General features: G+C 42.0%; 1 protein-coding gene and 1 long non-coding RNA gene across 3 annotated transcripts in view; one reads left to right on the forward strand and one right to left on the reverse strand.

Annotated features, from left to right (window-relative positions):
* Window positions 1-1903, reverse strand: part of tmem245 (transmembrane protein 245) — a 120051-nt gene extending 118148 nt beyond the window's left edge. The window contains exon 1 of one of the 2 annotated variants that reach the window (XM_043690056.1): window positions 1096-1903. In XM_043690056.1, coding sequence (XP_043545991.1) covers window positions 1096-1713 — 618 coding nt within the window. In that variant the 5' untranslated portion in view covers window positions 1714-1903. The remainder of the gene's footprint in view (window positions 1-1095) is intronic. The other variant, XM_043690057.1, reaches the window with a different exon arrangement.
* On the forward strand, window positions 1278-9468 carry LOC122549885. The gene is made up of 2 exons (XR_006311693.1): window positions 1278-1365; window positions 9250-9468. It is a non-coding gene; the product is annotated as an uncharacterized LOC122549885 (long non-coding RNA).
* Window positions 9469-13152: the final 3684 nt, after the last annotated feature.

Here is a 13152-nt window from a genome sequence, read left to right on the forward strand (position 1 = left end):
TTGGAGGATCTGAGCTACAGGGAGAGGCTGAACAGGCTGGGGCTGTTTTCCTTGGAGCGTCGGAGGCTAAGGGGTGACTTTATAAAGGTTTACAAAATTATGAGGGGCATGGATCGGATAAATAAGCAAAGTCTTTTCCCTGGGGTCAGGGAGTCCAGAACTAGAGGGCATAGATTTAGGGTGAGAGGGGAAAGATATAAAAAAAAGACCTAAGGGGCAACTTTTTCACGCAGAGGGTGGTACGTGTATGGGATGAGCTGCCAGAGGATGTGGTGGAGGCTGGTACAACTGCAACATTTAAGAGGCATTTGGATGGGTATATGAATAGGTAGGGTTTGGAGGGATATGGGCCAGGTGCTGGCAGGTGGGACTAGATTGGGTTGGGATATCTGGTTGGCATGGACGGGTTTGTCCAAAGGGTCTGTTTCTATGCTGTACATCTCTATGACTCTATAACTTCTGCTGAAATAACTGCATTTAAATCACCTTGCCTGATCTATTCACTAAAGCAAATAACAGAATTGCAGATGCTGGAAATCCCTGAAACAATAACAGTAAAACGCTGGAGAAACTCAGCAGGTCTTTCAGGATATTGGTCAAATTCTGGCAAATAGAACTAGGTCAACCACATTTAGGATAATTCTTGATGAAGGGCTTTTGCCCAAAACATCGGTTCACCTGCTTCTCGGATGCTCCTGGACGTGCTGTGCTTTTTCAGCACCACACTCTGGACTGTGATTCCCAGCATCTGCATCCTCACTTTGTCCCAGTTTGGGATGTCTGGTCGGCGCAAGACGATTTGGACCGAACGGTCCGTTCTGTACTGTCTCACTCTATGAGATACTGCCAGACCCAAGTTTTTCCAGCAATTTCTGTTTTTGTTACCGATTTCCAGCATGAACAGTTCTTTGAGGTATATTTTTGTTCAGTGAAACAAAGCTCCGGGACTCAAATCCTTGCGAACACTGTTCATAGATAACAATTCATGAATACGAGTCCTCATTATCCCAGGTGGCAGCTTGAATGCACCAACTTGCATTATTTTACATACTACGATTATTCATAAGTATTGCTAAAAAAGCGTTTTCAACCTACCCACAACGTGTTTAAATACTCGAGCGCAAAGGAGATAAACTGCCCTGTGTGAGTGAGTAAGAGCTGTAGTCCCACCCAGGTGCTGAAGCAGTACAGGAGGTAGAGGACGGGCACGCCCATGGCCAACATCAGCAGCACTCTGCGTTTCAGCAGCACCTGGTTACCCAGCATTTCAACGCCGTGATTGATGAACGAAATGGGCAACATGAGGGTGGCCAAGACGATGGGCGTGCCGGACTCCTGGAGGCCGCCCAGCCATTTCCTCACCAGGTTAGTAAGGGTAGTCTTGAAAGGATGCAGGAAGGTGCCACAGAGCACAGCCCACAACAGCGGCCGCAGGAACGCCTCCAGGATAAAGTAAACGAGCACGGCGGCGCCGCACGAGATAGCTACGAATATCAGCGCTCCCGTATTGTAAAACGCCTGCTTAATGTTCTTGTCGAACTTGAGCGGCAGTAGCTGCTGAACCCCTTGCTGGACACAGTCACTGAAAAGGCTGACACTCGAGGACCTCATGAGCAGCGGAGGAGGAGATTTACTCTCCGGCACCGCGGCTACTGCCGCTTGCTGCTCGTCCGCCATGTTTGCCTTTGCCCGGGTAACGGTGCGACGGGGCATGTCGGGATTTGTAGTTCCCTACCCTCACCTCCGGAGCCAGCAGCAACGGCCGGTGGAGCAGAAAGAACTACATATCCCAGCGCCTTTCATGGGCGGGGTTGCCTTCAGCTGGTAGAAACTTTGAAAATGTCTGTCAGATGATGAAGCAGCTGGTGGAGTGACAGTCGGTTGACAGCACTTGTGATGGAGAAGTTTATTTTAGGTAAACCCAGGTTACTGGAACTTGTTCTGGAGAGGCTCAGCAAGTTACGTTTGCACGTCATAACTACCAGGCAATGATTATTTCTTAAAGGAGAGAATCTAGCCATCTTTTTACATTCATTGGTCAATCTCCCACCATCCTTAGGGTTACTAGTGATGAGAAACTTAATTGGACTAGTCGTCTAAAACCTGTAGCTACATGAATAGGCCAGGGGTTGGAAATTCTGTCAGGAGTGACTTGCCTCCTAATCTGACTTCCCAAGTAAAAATTTACTATTTACAACAAGGCAAAATTCAGGAGTGTAATGAAATGCTTTTCAGAATTGCTCAAAGCTAAGCACCATCCAGGATAAAGTAGCTTGCTTGTTTGGAGTCTGAGCCATCTTTGGTGTTCTGCACTGACAATGCACATTGGCAGCAGTGTATGCCATCTATAGGATGCACTGTAATAAGTCACCAAGGCTCCTTTGATAATGCCTTTAAATCCACTATCTCTCCTGCCTAGAAGGATATCAGAAGCAGATATAATATCACTTGAGGTTCCCTCAAAGCTTTGCATATTGTTGACTTTCTTCACTATCACCAATTGCTTCTTCCATGGAGTACCACTGCTTCACTGTGGACTTGACTCTAGTTGGATTATTGATTTTCAGTTGCTGCAGAGTGGAGGTGGTCTTTTTCAATCAAAATTTCTCTCATCCTGTTTTAAGTATTTTGATTAGGAGTGCATTGGTTTGATTTCTAGTCTCACTAATATCATGTAATTGGGCTAAAACGTTGTTCCGATGAGAAGTCGCTGACCTGAAAGGTGCATTTCAATCTTTCTCAGACTTGTTGGGTACTTTCAGCATTTTGTATTCTTTTATATATGAGAGAGAGAGAAAATCTATTTCACTATCCTTAATGACTTTACCAGTGTTGAATTCCACTACGTTCAAGAGGTTACCATTGACCAAAAACTTGACTGGCCACATAAGTAAGGCACCACAAGAACAGGTACAAGACTGCAAATTTTGTGGCAAAGTCAGTCACCACCTGATTCCCCAAAGCCCTTACACCTTCTATAAAACACAAGCCAGGAGTCTGATGAGATACCTCACTTAACTGTATGGGTACAGATAAAGCAAACAAAATATCTAGCAGTACACGCTTCGTGCAGTGTTGAAATACAGCTTTAAAAAAACCTCAAAACATTTTAGAACATGCTGACTTTGTTTCTAAAATGTATTTTCTGTGAGAACAAAAACAATCACCATGTAACATATGGTTTGTTCATCCAGCCCACTCCTTCTCCACTGGCTTGTAAACCCTTACATTTTCTATTTCTCTTCAGTTCTGGATGAATGGTCTTGACCTAAAATATTAGCTTTATTTCTGTCTGAAGATGCTGCCTGATCTCCTGAGTTTATCCAGTTTTTGTTGTTGTTATTTTCTGAGAGTCTCATTTTTTTGGATAAAGAGGATATTTCTGTTATGTATTTATTAACTGATTATATTCATATAATTAAATTTGTGGAATTGCCAAAGATTAGTAACAAAACAGGAGTTGGGTTGGAGTTGTAGATGTACAATTCGTCTACATGCTGGGGCAGCAAGGTGGCTCAGTGGTTAGCACTGCAGCCTTACAGTACCAGGGACTCAGGTTCAATTCCAACCTTGGGCGACTGTCTGGAGTTTGAACATCTCCTTGTGTCTGCACGAGTTTCCTCCGTGTGCTCCGGTTTCCTCCCACATTCCAAAGATGTGCAAGTCAGGTGAATTGGCCATGCTAAATTGCTCATAGTGTTAGATGCATTAGTCAGAGGGATATGGGTCTGGTGGGTTACTCTTCGGAGAGTTGGTGTGTACTTGTTGGGCCAAATGTTCCACACTGTAGGGAATCCAGTCTAATCTGCATTTAGTTTAAAATATTGCACTGAAATTTCCATATCTAGGCATTTGTTATCATACTTAATCGTAACAGACTTATAATACATAACCTTGGCTTGTTTGTGGATATGTTGTAACATTTAGTTACAATGTACACTTTTTTTTTACACATTTGTAGTAGTTTGTAATGGTGGCTCCTTTGTTGCCATATAGTAACCAAGCAGGAAGCCTGAACAATTAGTGTTAAAGAGATCAACATTCACCATAAGTAAATCCAATTTACAGAGATTAGCAAGGTTCGATCTCATGGAATACAGGAAGAAATAGCCATGCTGGCTCAGTGGTTAGCACTTCTGCTTCACAGTGCCAGGGACCCGAGTTCAATTCCCTCCTCGGGCAACTGTCCGTGTGGAGTTTGCACATTCTCCCCGTGTCTGCATGGGTTTCCTCCGGGTGCTCCGGTTTCCTCCCACAGTCCAAAGATGTGCAGGTTAGGTGAATTGGCCATGCTAAATTGCCCATAGTGTTAGGTGCAGGGGTAAATGTAGGGGAAATGTGGCTCTTCGGATGGTCGGTGTGGACTTGTTGGGCCAAAGGGCCTGTTTCCATACTGTAGGGAATCTAATCTAATTGAATAACTGGCTCACAGGTAGAACACAGAGGGTGTTGGTGCAGGGTTGTTTTTCAGACTGGAGGCCTGTGACTAGTGGAGTGCTACAAGGATAGGTGCTGGGTCCACTACTTTTCATCATTTATATAAATGATTTGGATTAGGGCATAAGAGGTATAGTTGGAAGTTGGCAGATGACACCAAAATTTGGAGGTGCTGTGGACAGCGAAGAAATTTAGCTCAGGTTACAATGGGATCTTAATCAGATGGGCCAATGGGCTAAAGAGTGGTGGATGGAGTTTAATTTAGATAAGGTTAGGCCACTTTTGGAATATTGCATGCAATTCTAGTCTCCTTCCTATTGGAAGGATGTTGTGAAACTTGTAAGATTTATAAGGATGTTGCCAGGTTTGGAGGATTTGAGTATAGGGAGAGGTTGGATAGGCTGAGGCTGTTTTCCCTGAAGCATCAGAGGCTGAAGGTTGACCCTATAGCAGTTTCTAAAATCATGAGGGGCATGGATCGGATAAATAGATGAGGTCTTTTCGCTGGTGTGGGGGAAGTCCAGAACTAGAGGGCATAGGTTTAGGGTGAGAGGAGAAAGATATAAAAGGGATCTAAGGGGCAAATCTTTCACACAGCATGGTACATGTATGAAATGAGCTACCAGAGGAAGTGGTGGAGGCTGGTACAATTACAACATTTGAAAGGCATCTGGATAGGTATGTGAATAGAAAGGGTTCAGAGGGATATGGGCCAGGTGCTGGCAGGTGGGCCTAGATTGGCTTAGGATATGTGGTCGGCATGGATGAGTTGGACCGAAGGATCTGGTTCCATGCTGTACATCTCTATGACTCTATATCAATCAGGGTGACAAAGTTTCACAAATCCAGCACCACTTCCCCTACTCCATCAAATTTGTGATAATTGATGATTTAGAGAGGTTTAGATGAGTATTGAGTACAGGAGTTGGGATGTCATGTTACAGCTGTGCAAGACCTCATTTGGAGTACTACATACAATTCTGGTCGCTCTGCTAAGGGAAGGACATTATTAAACTAGAAAGGGTGCGAAAATGATTTACAAGGATGTTACCGAGACTGGAGGGTTTGAATTATAAGGAGAGGCTGGGACTTTTTCCCTTGAGCATAGGAAGCTAAGGGATAACTTTATAGACGTTTATAAAATCATGAGGGGCATAGATAAGGTGAGCCATCAAGGTCTTTTCCCCAGGGTAGGGGAGTACTAAACCAGAAGGCATAGCTTTAAAGTGAGAGGGGAAAGATTTAAAAGGGACCTGAGGAGCAACTTTTCACACCATGGGTTGTACACGTGGAACAAACTAATAGAGAAAGTGGGTATAATTACAACATTTAAAAGACATTTGGACAGGTATGTGCATAGGGAAAAGGTTGAGAGAGACATCGACCAAATGCAAGTAAATGGGACTAGTTCAGTGTAGAAAACCTGATTGGCATGGACAAGTTGGGCTGAAGAGCCTGTTTCTGTAAATGAGCAGTATGTAAATAGTCCAACTCGCGAAGGGGCTATACTGGACCTGGTATTGGGAAATGCGCCCGGCCAGGTGGTTGATGTTTCAGTAGGGGATTACTTTGGGAATGGTGATCACAATTACATAATGTTTTAAAATACTCAAGGACAAAGACGAGAGTAGTCCAAAGAAGAGCGCTAAATTGGGGCAAGGCCAACTATATGCAAATTCGACAGGAGCTGGGAAATGTAGTTTATGAGCAGCTATTTGAAGGGAAATCCACATTCAATATGTCAGAGGCTTTTAAGGAGAGGTTGATTAGAGTTCAGGAGAGATATGTTCTTGTGAAAATGAGGGATCAAAATGGCAAGGTTAGGAAACCATGGATGACCATGAAATTATGAGACTAGCTAAGAGGAAAAAGGATGTGTACATAAGGTCTAGGCGACTGAATGCAGACAAAGCTTTGGAAGGATATCGGAAATGTAGGACCAATCTGAAATGAGAAATTAAGAGGGCTAAAATGAGTCATGAGATATCTTTAGCAAACAGAGTTAAGGAAAATCCTAAAGCCTTTTTTTCATATATGAGGAGCAAGAGGGTAATTAGAGAAAGGGTTGGCCTTTCTCTAAAAGGATGAAGGAAGAAAGTTATGTGTGAAGTCAGAGGAAAATGGGTGCGATTCTTAACAAGTACTTTGCACTGGTATTCACCGAGGAGAGGGACATGACGGATGTTCAGGTTAGGGATAGATCTTTGAGTTTTCTAGGTCAAGTCGGCATAAGGATGGAGGAGGTTTTCGGTATTCTAAAAGGCATTAAGGTAGAAAAGCTCCTAGGTCCGGATGGGATCTACCCCAGGTTACTGAGGGAAGTGAGAGAGGAAATTATTGGGGCTTTAACAGATATCTTTGCAGCATCCTTGAACACAGGTGAGGTCCCGGAGGACTGGAGAATTGCTGATGTCCCCTTGTTTGAGAAGGGTAGCAGGGTTACTCCAGGTAATTATAGACAGGTGAGCCTGATGTCAGTGGTAGGGAAGCTACTGGAGAAGATACTGAGGGATAGAATCTATTCCCATTTGGAAGAAAATTGGTTTATCAGTAATGGGCAGCATGGTTAAGTGCGGGGAAGGTCATGTCTTAAAGTCTAATAGAATTCTTTGAGGAGGTGACAAAGTTGATTGATGGGGGAAGGGCTGTAGATGTCATATGCATGGACTTGAGTAAGGAGTTTGATATGGTTCCCCATGGTAAGCTGATGGAGAAGGTGAAGTTGCAGGGGTCCAGGGTGTTCTAGCTAGATGGATAGAGAACTGGCTAGGCAACAGGAGACAGAGAGTCGTAGTGGAAGGGAGTTTCTCAAAATGGAGACCTGTGACCAGTGGTGTTCCAGAAGGATCAATGCTGGGACTACTGTTGTTTGTGAAATATATAAATGATTTGAAGGAAGGTATCAGTTGCCTGATTAGCAACTTTGCAAATCACACCAAGATTGGTGGAGTCAGATAGTGAAGGGGATTGTCAGAAAAGACAGCAGATTATAGATAGACTGGATAGTTGGGCAGAGAAATGGCAGATGGTGTTCAATCTGGGCAAATGCGAGGTGATGCATTTTGGAAGATCCAAATCAAGAGTGAACTATACAGTAAATTGAAAAGTCTGGGGAAATTTGATGTACAGAGAGATCTAGGTGTTCAGGTCCATTGCTCTCTAAAGGTGGCAATGCAGGTCAGTAAAGTGGTTAAGAAGGCACATGGCATGCTTTCCTTCATTGGACGGGGTATTGAGTACAAGAGTTGGCAGGTCAGGTGACAGTTGTATAGGTCTTTGGATCGGCCACATTTAGAATACTGCGGACAGTTCTGGTTGCCACATTACCAAAAGGATGTGGATGCTTTGAAGAGGGTGCAGAGGAGGTTCATCAGGATGTTTCCTGATATGGAGGGCGCTAGCTACGAAGAGAGGTTGAATAGATTAGAATTATTTTCTTTAGAAAGACAGAGGTTGCGGGGGTCCTGATTGAGGTCTACAAAATCTTGAGAGGTATAGACAGGGTGGATAGTAAGAAGCTTTTTCCCAGAGTGCGGAACTCAATTATTAGGGTTCATGAGTTCAAATTGTGAGGGGAAAGGTTTGGGTAAGATATGTGTGGAAAGTTCTTTACTCAGAGGGTGGTGGGAGCCTGGAATGTGTTGCCAGCAGATGTGGTAGAGGCGGGAACCTAGACAGGTGTACCTAGACAGATACATGAATGGGCAGGAAGCAAAGGGATACAGATCTTTAGAAAATAGGCAGCAAGTTTAGAAAAAACATCGGGATCAGAGCAGGCTTGATGGGCCGAAGGTCCTGTTCCTGTAAGTTTCTTTGTTCTTTTGTTCCTTCTTCTGTACAGTATGGCTCTATGACTATCTTTTAGAAATAATTATAATGCATTCAAGTGATATTTATTCCCTTTACTGAAAAACAGTAAAGGGAACTTGTTTAAATAAAGGAATATTTTGAACAAATCAAACTACCAGAAGTTCATGTGCTCTTTTCAACAACAATAACGTTTAGCATCGTGTTTGTAATGCACAAAATGTTGTTCAACAGATAGATGATGAAGAACCAGATTCATCATTTAGTATTGCCCTTCATCAGGACTCTGGTTTTGTTTCATTGATCCTGACCTACTCTCTATAGTTAGTTAACTTAAAAATTGTGCACTTAAAAATTTGTGGCTTTATCCCCTTCACGAAAGAGATGGATAGAACCCTTAAAGATAGTGGAATCAAGGGTTGTGGGGATAAGGCAGGAACAAGATACTGATTGTGGATGATCAGCCATGATCACAATGAATGGTGGTGCTGGCTCGAAGGGCTGAATGGCCTACTCCTGCACCTATTGTCTATTGTCTTAGTAAGTAGCTCAGATTTGAAGCTTTGTCTACTTTAAACAAAAATGTTACTGGTCCTTAACTAGATTATTAACACAATGTGTAGTTTTGGCTGGTGTGTTAACAATGCTTACACCAATGTCAATACTGGTCTTTAAGCACATGCAACTTATTTGCGAGATTCAGGACAGATATTGTTAATTATTGTTGATGCAGGAAAGGGATTGTCAGCTGAGGTATTCAGCAACTATTAAATCTCTGTAGTTACACAAGCCCTCTGTGCTATCAATGTCCTCTCTCATGATATTAAAGACCCTTCTGCACTACTGACATCATGTAATGAAGATTTAACAAGTCCATATTTACTTAGTCATGAAACTCTTTCCCTGAATAAAAGTTATCATCAGATATAAAATAATTAGAAACCCTTTAAAGATATAATTGAAGTGAAACCAATGGTGTTCATGTTATTGATTTTTAACACACAGGACTTTAAAAGAAGAAGTTGAAGGGACACATCTTGCACTAAACAGAGTTAGGATGCAAGAAACAGACTTGGGGAAAAAAAAAGAAACCCATTTTTACCGCACAAGATGAAGGCGCGGCCATCAATGGCATGAAGATGCAAGAACAGTTCACTAAGCACTTTACAGAGAATCAAGTATGCTCGACAATAGTAGAAATAAAGTTCTTTAATATCACTAAAATATTTTTCTTTCTGTAAATATAAAATGTTAATCAGGTATGTAATCATGTTAACAGACATATGTTTAAATATGAGCAACTAGCGGAGATCAACAATACCTTTATGGTAAAATTATAATCTTTATTGCAAGAACACTTCTTTAAATTCCCCTTCCTTGGCATTCCAGCCTTCTTGTGCTATCCCGATCATCTATACCTATTCCTTCTAATCATCTCCATCTAATATACTCTTCTGTACCTTCCTCCAAAGCTATTCCCATCCTCTATAACTCCATGCATTTCCCTGCCTTCCTGATGTTGGTTTCTCTCATCACTCCAGCTCAACAATCCTTTGTTTTGACTCTGCGCCAGCTGTTCTTTTACTCCATAGATTCATCACCATCTCTGCCACTACTACCAGCCGTTGACAGCCACCTATGTTCCTTGTGCCTCTATGACCATCAGATTCCATCTACCAATATAAGCCACTGACTTTCAGAAAATTGCACACATCATTCAATTCAATCATGACTGATATTCTGTCTCAGCTAGCTTCTATAAATGAGTCTTGCCAGCTTCTACATATCCTTCAATTTACGGGGAGATCACAAAGCTATCTCAGCCATCAATAAGTTCAGTAATGGAGCATCCACAATGCTCAGCCAGAGAATTCCAAAGATTCACATTCCTGTGAATGAAGAAGTTTTTCTTCATCTCTATTCTAAATGATTGGTGCCCTATCCTAAGGTTATGTCCCTTTGATACAAATATATCTAGCCAAGCAGAACATATTGAGTCCCTTCAGAATCTTGTGTTTGAATGAAATCACCTCTCATTCTTTTAAACAGAGAAAAGTGACTCAATAATGCTACACTTTTAAAAATACTTACATCTATGCCACTTTCACAATTCAATCCATAAGTAAACCTTTGAACAGGTAATGTATTAGAAGTTGTTTTTGCATTGTTCAAAAAGAATATCTTCTCATTAAAATAGTGTTACAAATGCTTTACATGGTAAAATCAAATGGTATTAAAATCCAATAACATTTAATATACACAAAATTTGATTTCCACTGTTAGGTGTATACTTTATGGATGTGTATTTATACTTTGTACATGTCTGTAAGTATATTCAGCTTATGGGCAAAATTTTATGCTTCAAAGTGGCATGGGCATTGTCATGAAAATTGAGAAAGTCTGGTAAGAATATAGAAATTGGAATATTAATATATACAGAAGAAGCATTTCCAAATTTTCCCCTTAAGGGTCAACTTTAGAACTTTGTTATTAATCTTGCTATTTCATCGTCAGTATAACTTGCCTCATTTCTATGTTATTCTATTCTCTTCCTCTTTCCTGAAAAACTAGACGGTGCCATGAAAGTCAGAGTACTTGTTAGTCCAGGTCTTCATTCAACTCTGTAATCACCATAATGTTCCTGCCATGTTCTGTGGACACTGTACTCCTCCCTCTTCATCTTAGCAAGTCGATATCAGGAAATCACCAGCCTTAACATTATCATTCCTATTCTTGGTCCAACTCTAACACCACTTCAGACCTTCAGGACTTCACTTTGGAGCTCAGGAATGCCTAGAGTTTGCATGCTTCTGCTAGGTTATTATGTTCACAGGGACAGACATGCAGCCCATGCATCTAAATAAGGAGCATCTTCTGGCTCTTAGTTTCATTTCTTAGTACTCACTTTGTGCCTACTTGGAGGCTGTCAGTCCCTATAGCTTGCAATGCTGCTTAGTGCAGAGTGAGAACCAAGCAATTTGTCATGGTGGAGAGTGCTGAATAGTCAAGAGGTGGACAATTTGCTGAATGGCATCTTGCTTTGTCAATGTCACATCTACAGCACGTACATGCAGTTTATGTGACAAACATACAGCACAAGCTTCAACCAAATGGCCAGGCCTGGAAGTCAACAGGGAGAGTCCGTTATGGGATCAAGGGCTCTACAATCACTCAGGGAATACCACAGGTCTGTCAATTGGCTCATTAGATTTTAGGAGGTTGGCATAGTCACTCTAATGTTTGGTCCTTCTAGAGTCTAGGCATCAGTGTCTTTGTATGTAGGAGCTTTGACAATAGTCAGTCCTGCTGGTCAATTGCAACTGGTTCAGAAATTAAAGGTATGTCAGTTAAGGTGCAGAGGAGACAGGGAAAACTGGTCATTTGGATACAGAACTGACTCACAGGTACAAAACAGAGGGTGGTGGTGGAAGGGTAGTTTTTCAGACTAGAGGCCTGTAACCAGTGGAGTGCCACAAGGATTGTTGCTGGGTCCATTACTTTTTGTCATTTATATAAATGATTTGGATGTGAGCATAAGAGGTATAGTTAGTAAGTTTGCAGATGACACCAAAATTGGAGGTGTAGTAGACAGCGAAGAAGCTTACCTCAGATTACAATGGGATCTTGATCAGATGGACCAATGGGCTGAGAAGTGGCAGATGGAGTTTAATTTAAATAAATATGAGGTGCTGCATTTTGGAAAAGCAAATCTTAATTGTAAGGTCCTGGGGAGTGTTGCTGAACAAAGCGACCTTGGAGTGCAGGTTTATAGCTCCTTGAAAGTAGAGTCGCAAGTAGATAGGATAGTGAAGAAGGCGTTTGGTATGCTTTGCTTTATTGGTCAGAGTATTGAGCACAGGAGTTGGGAAGCCATGTTGCGGCTGTACAGGACATTGGTTAGGCCACTGTTGGAATATTGCCTGCAATTCTGGTCTCCTTCCTATTGGAAGGATGTTGTGAAACTTGAAAGGGTTCAGAAAAGATTTACAAGGATGTTGCCAGGGATGGAGGATTTGAGCTATAGGGAGAGGCTGAACAGGCTGGGGCTGTTTTCCCTGGAGTGTCAAAGGCTGAGGGGTGACCTTATAGAGGTTTATAAAATCATGAGGAGCATGGATAGGGTAAATAGGCAAAGTCTCTTCCCATGGGGTGGGGAATTCCAGAACTAGAGGGTAATGGTTTAAGGTGAGAGGGGAAAGATATAAAAGAGACCTAAAGGGTAACTTTTTTATTTAGAGGGTGGTATGTGTATGGAGTGAGCTGCCACAGGAAGTAGTGGAGGCTAGTACGATTGCAACATTTAAAAGGCATCGGATAGGTATATGAATAGGAAGGGTTCAGAGGGATATGGGCCGATTGCTGGCAGGTGGGACTAGATTGCGTTGGGATATCTGGTCGGCAAGGACAAGTTGGACTGAAGGGTGTGTTCCCGTGCTGTACATCTCTATGACTCTAAATCTAGGGTTGGGTCATTCTTGGGGAAGGCTGTCCTCACAAGTTAGTCTCATGGTTTTGAGTCTCATGTGACTCATCTTAAGAATTTTCATATTGCGCTTGAAATGCTAACTTACTTTATTCACAGACACTGTTGGGTTTGTCCAGCATTTTCTGCTTTTATTAAGGAATATAGAGAGGTTGAGTGAGTGGACAAAACTTGGCAGATGGAATATAATGTGGGAAAATGTGAAGTTATGCACATTGGAGAGAACAATAGAAGAGTTTACTATTGCTTAAACAGGGAAAGACTGCAGAAAACGGTATATCAGATTGATTTGGTGGGCTCTGTGAATAAATTTAAGAGCGAGCATCTACATTCAGTGGGTAGTTGAGAAAACGAATGGACTATTGGACTTTATTTCAATGAAAATGGAATATAAAAATAGGGTGGTCTTGTTACAACTGTAAAAG

Source organism: Chiloscyllium plagiosum, chromosome 5, assembly GCF_004010195.1.
Source record: "Chiloscyllium plagiosum isolate BGI_BamShark_2017 chromosome 5, ASM401019v2, whole genome shotgun sequence".
Taxonomy (NCBI): domain Eukaryota; kingdom Metazoa; phylum Chordata; class Chondrichthyes; order Orectolobiformes; family Hemiscylliidae; genus Chiloscyllium; species Chiloscyllium plagiosum.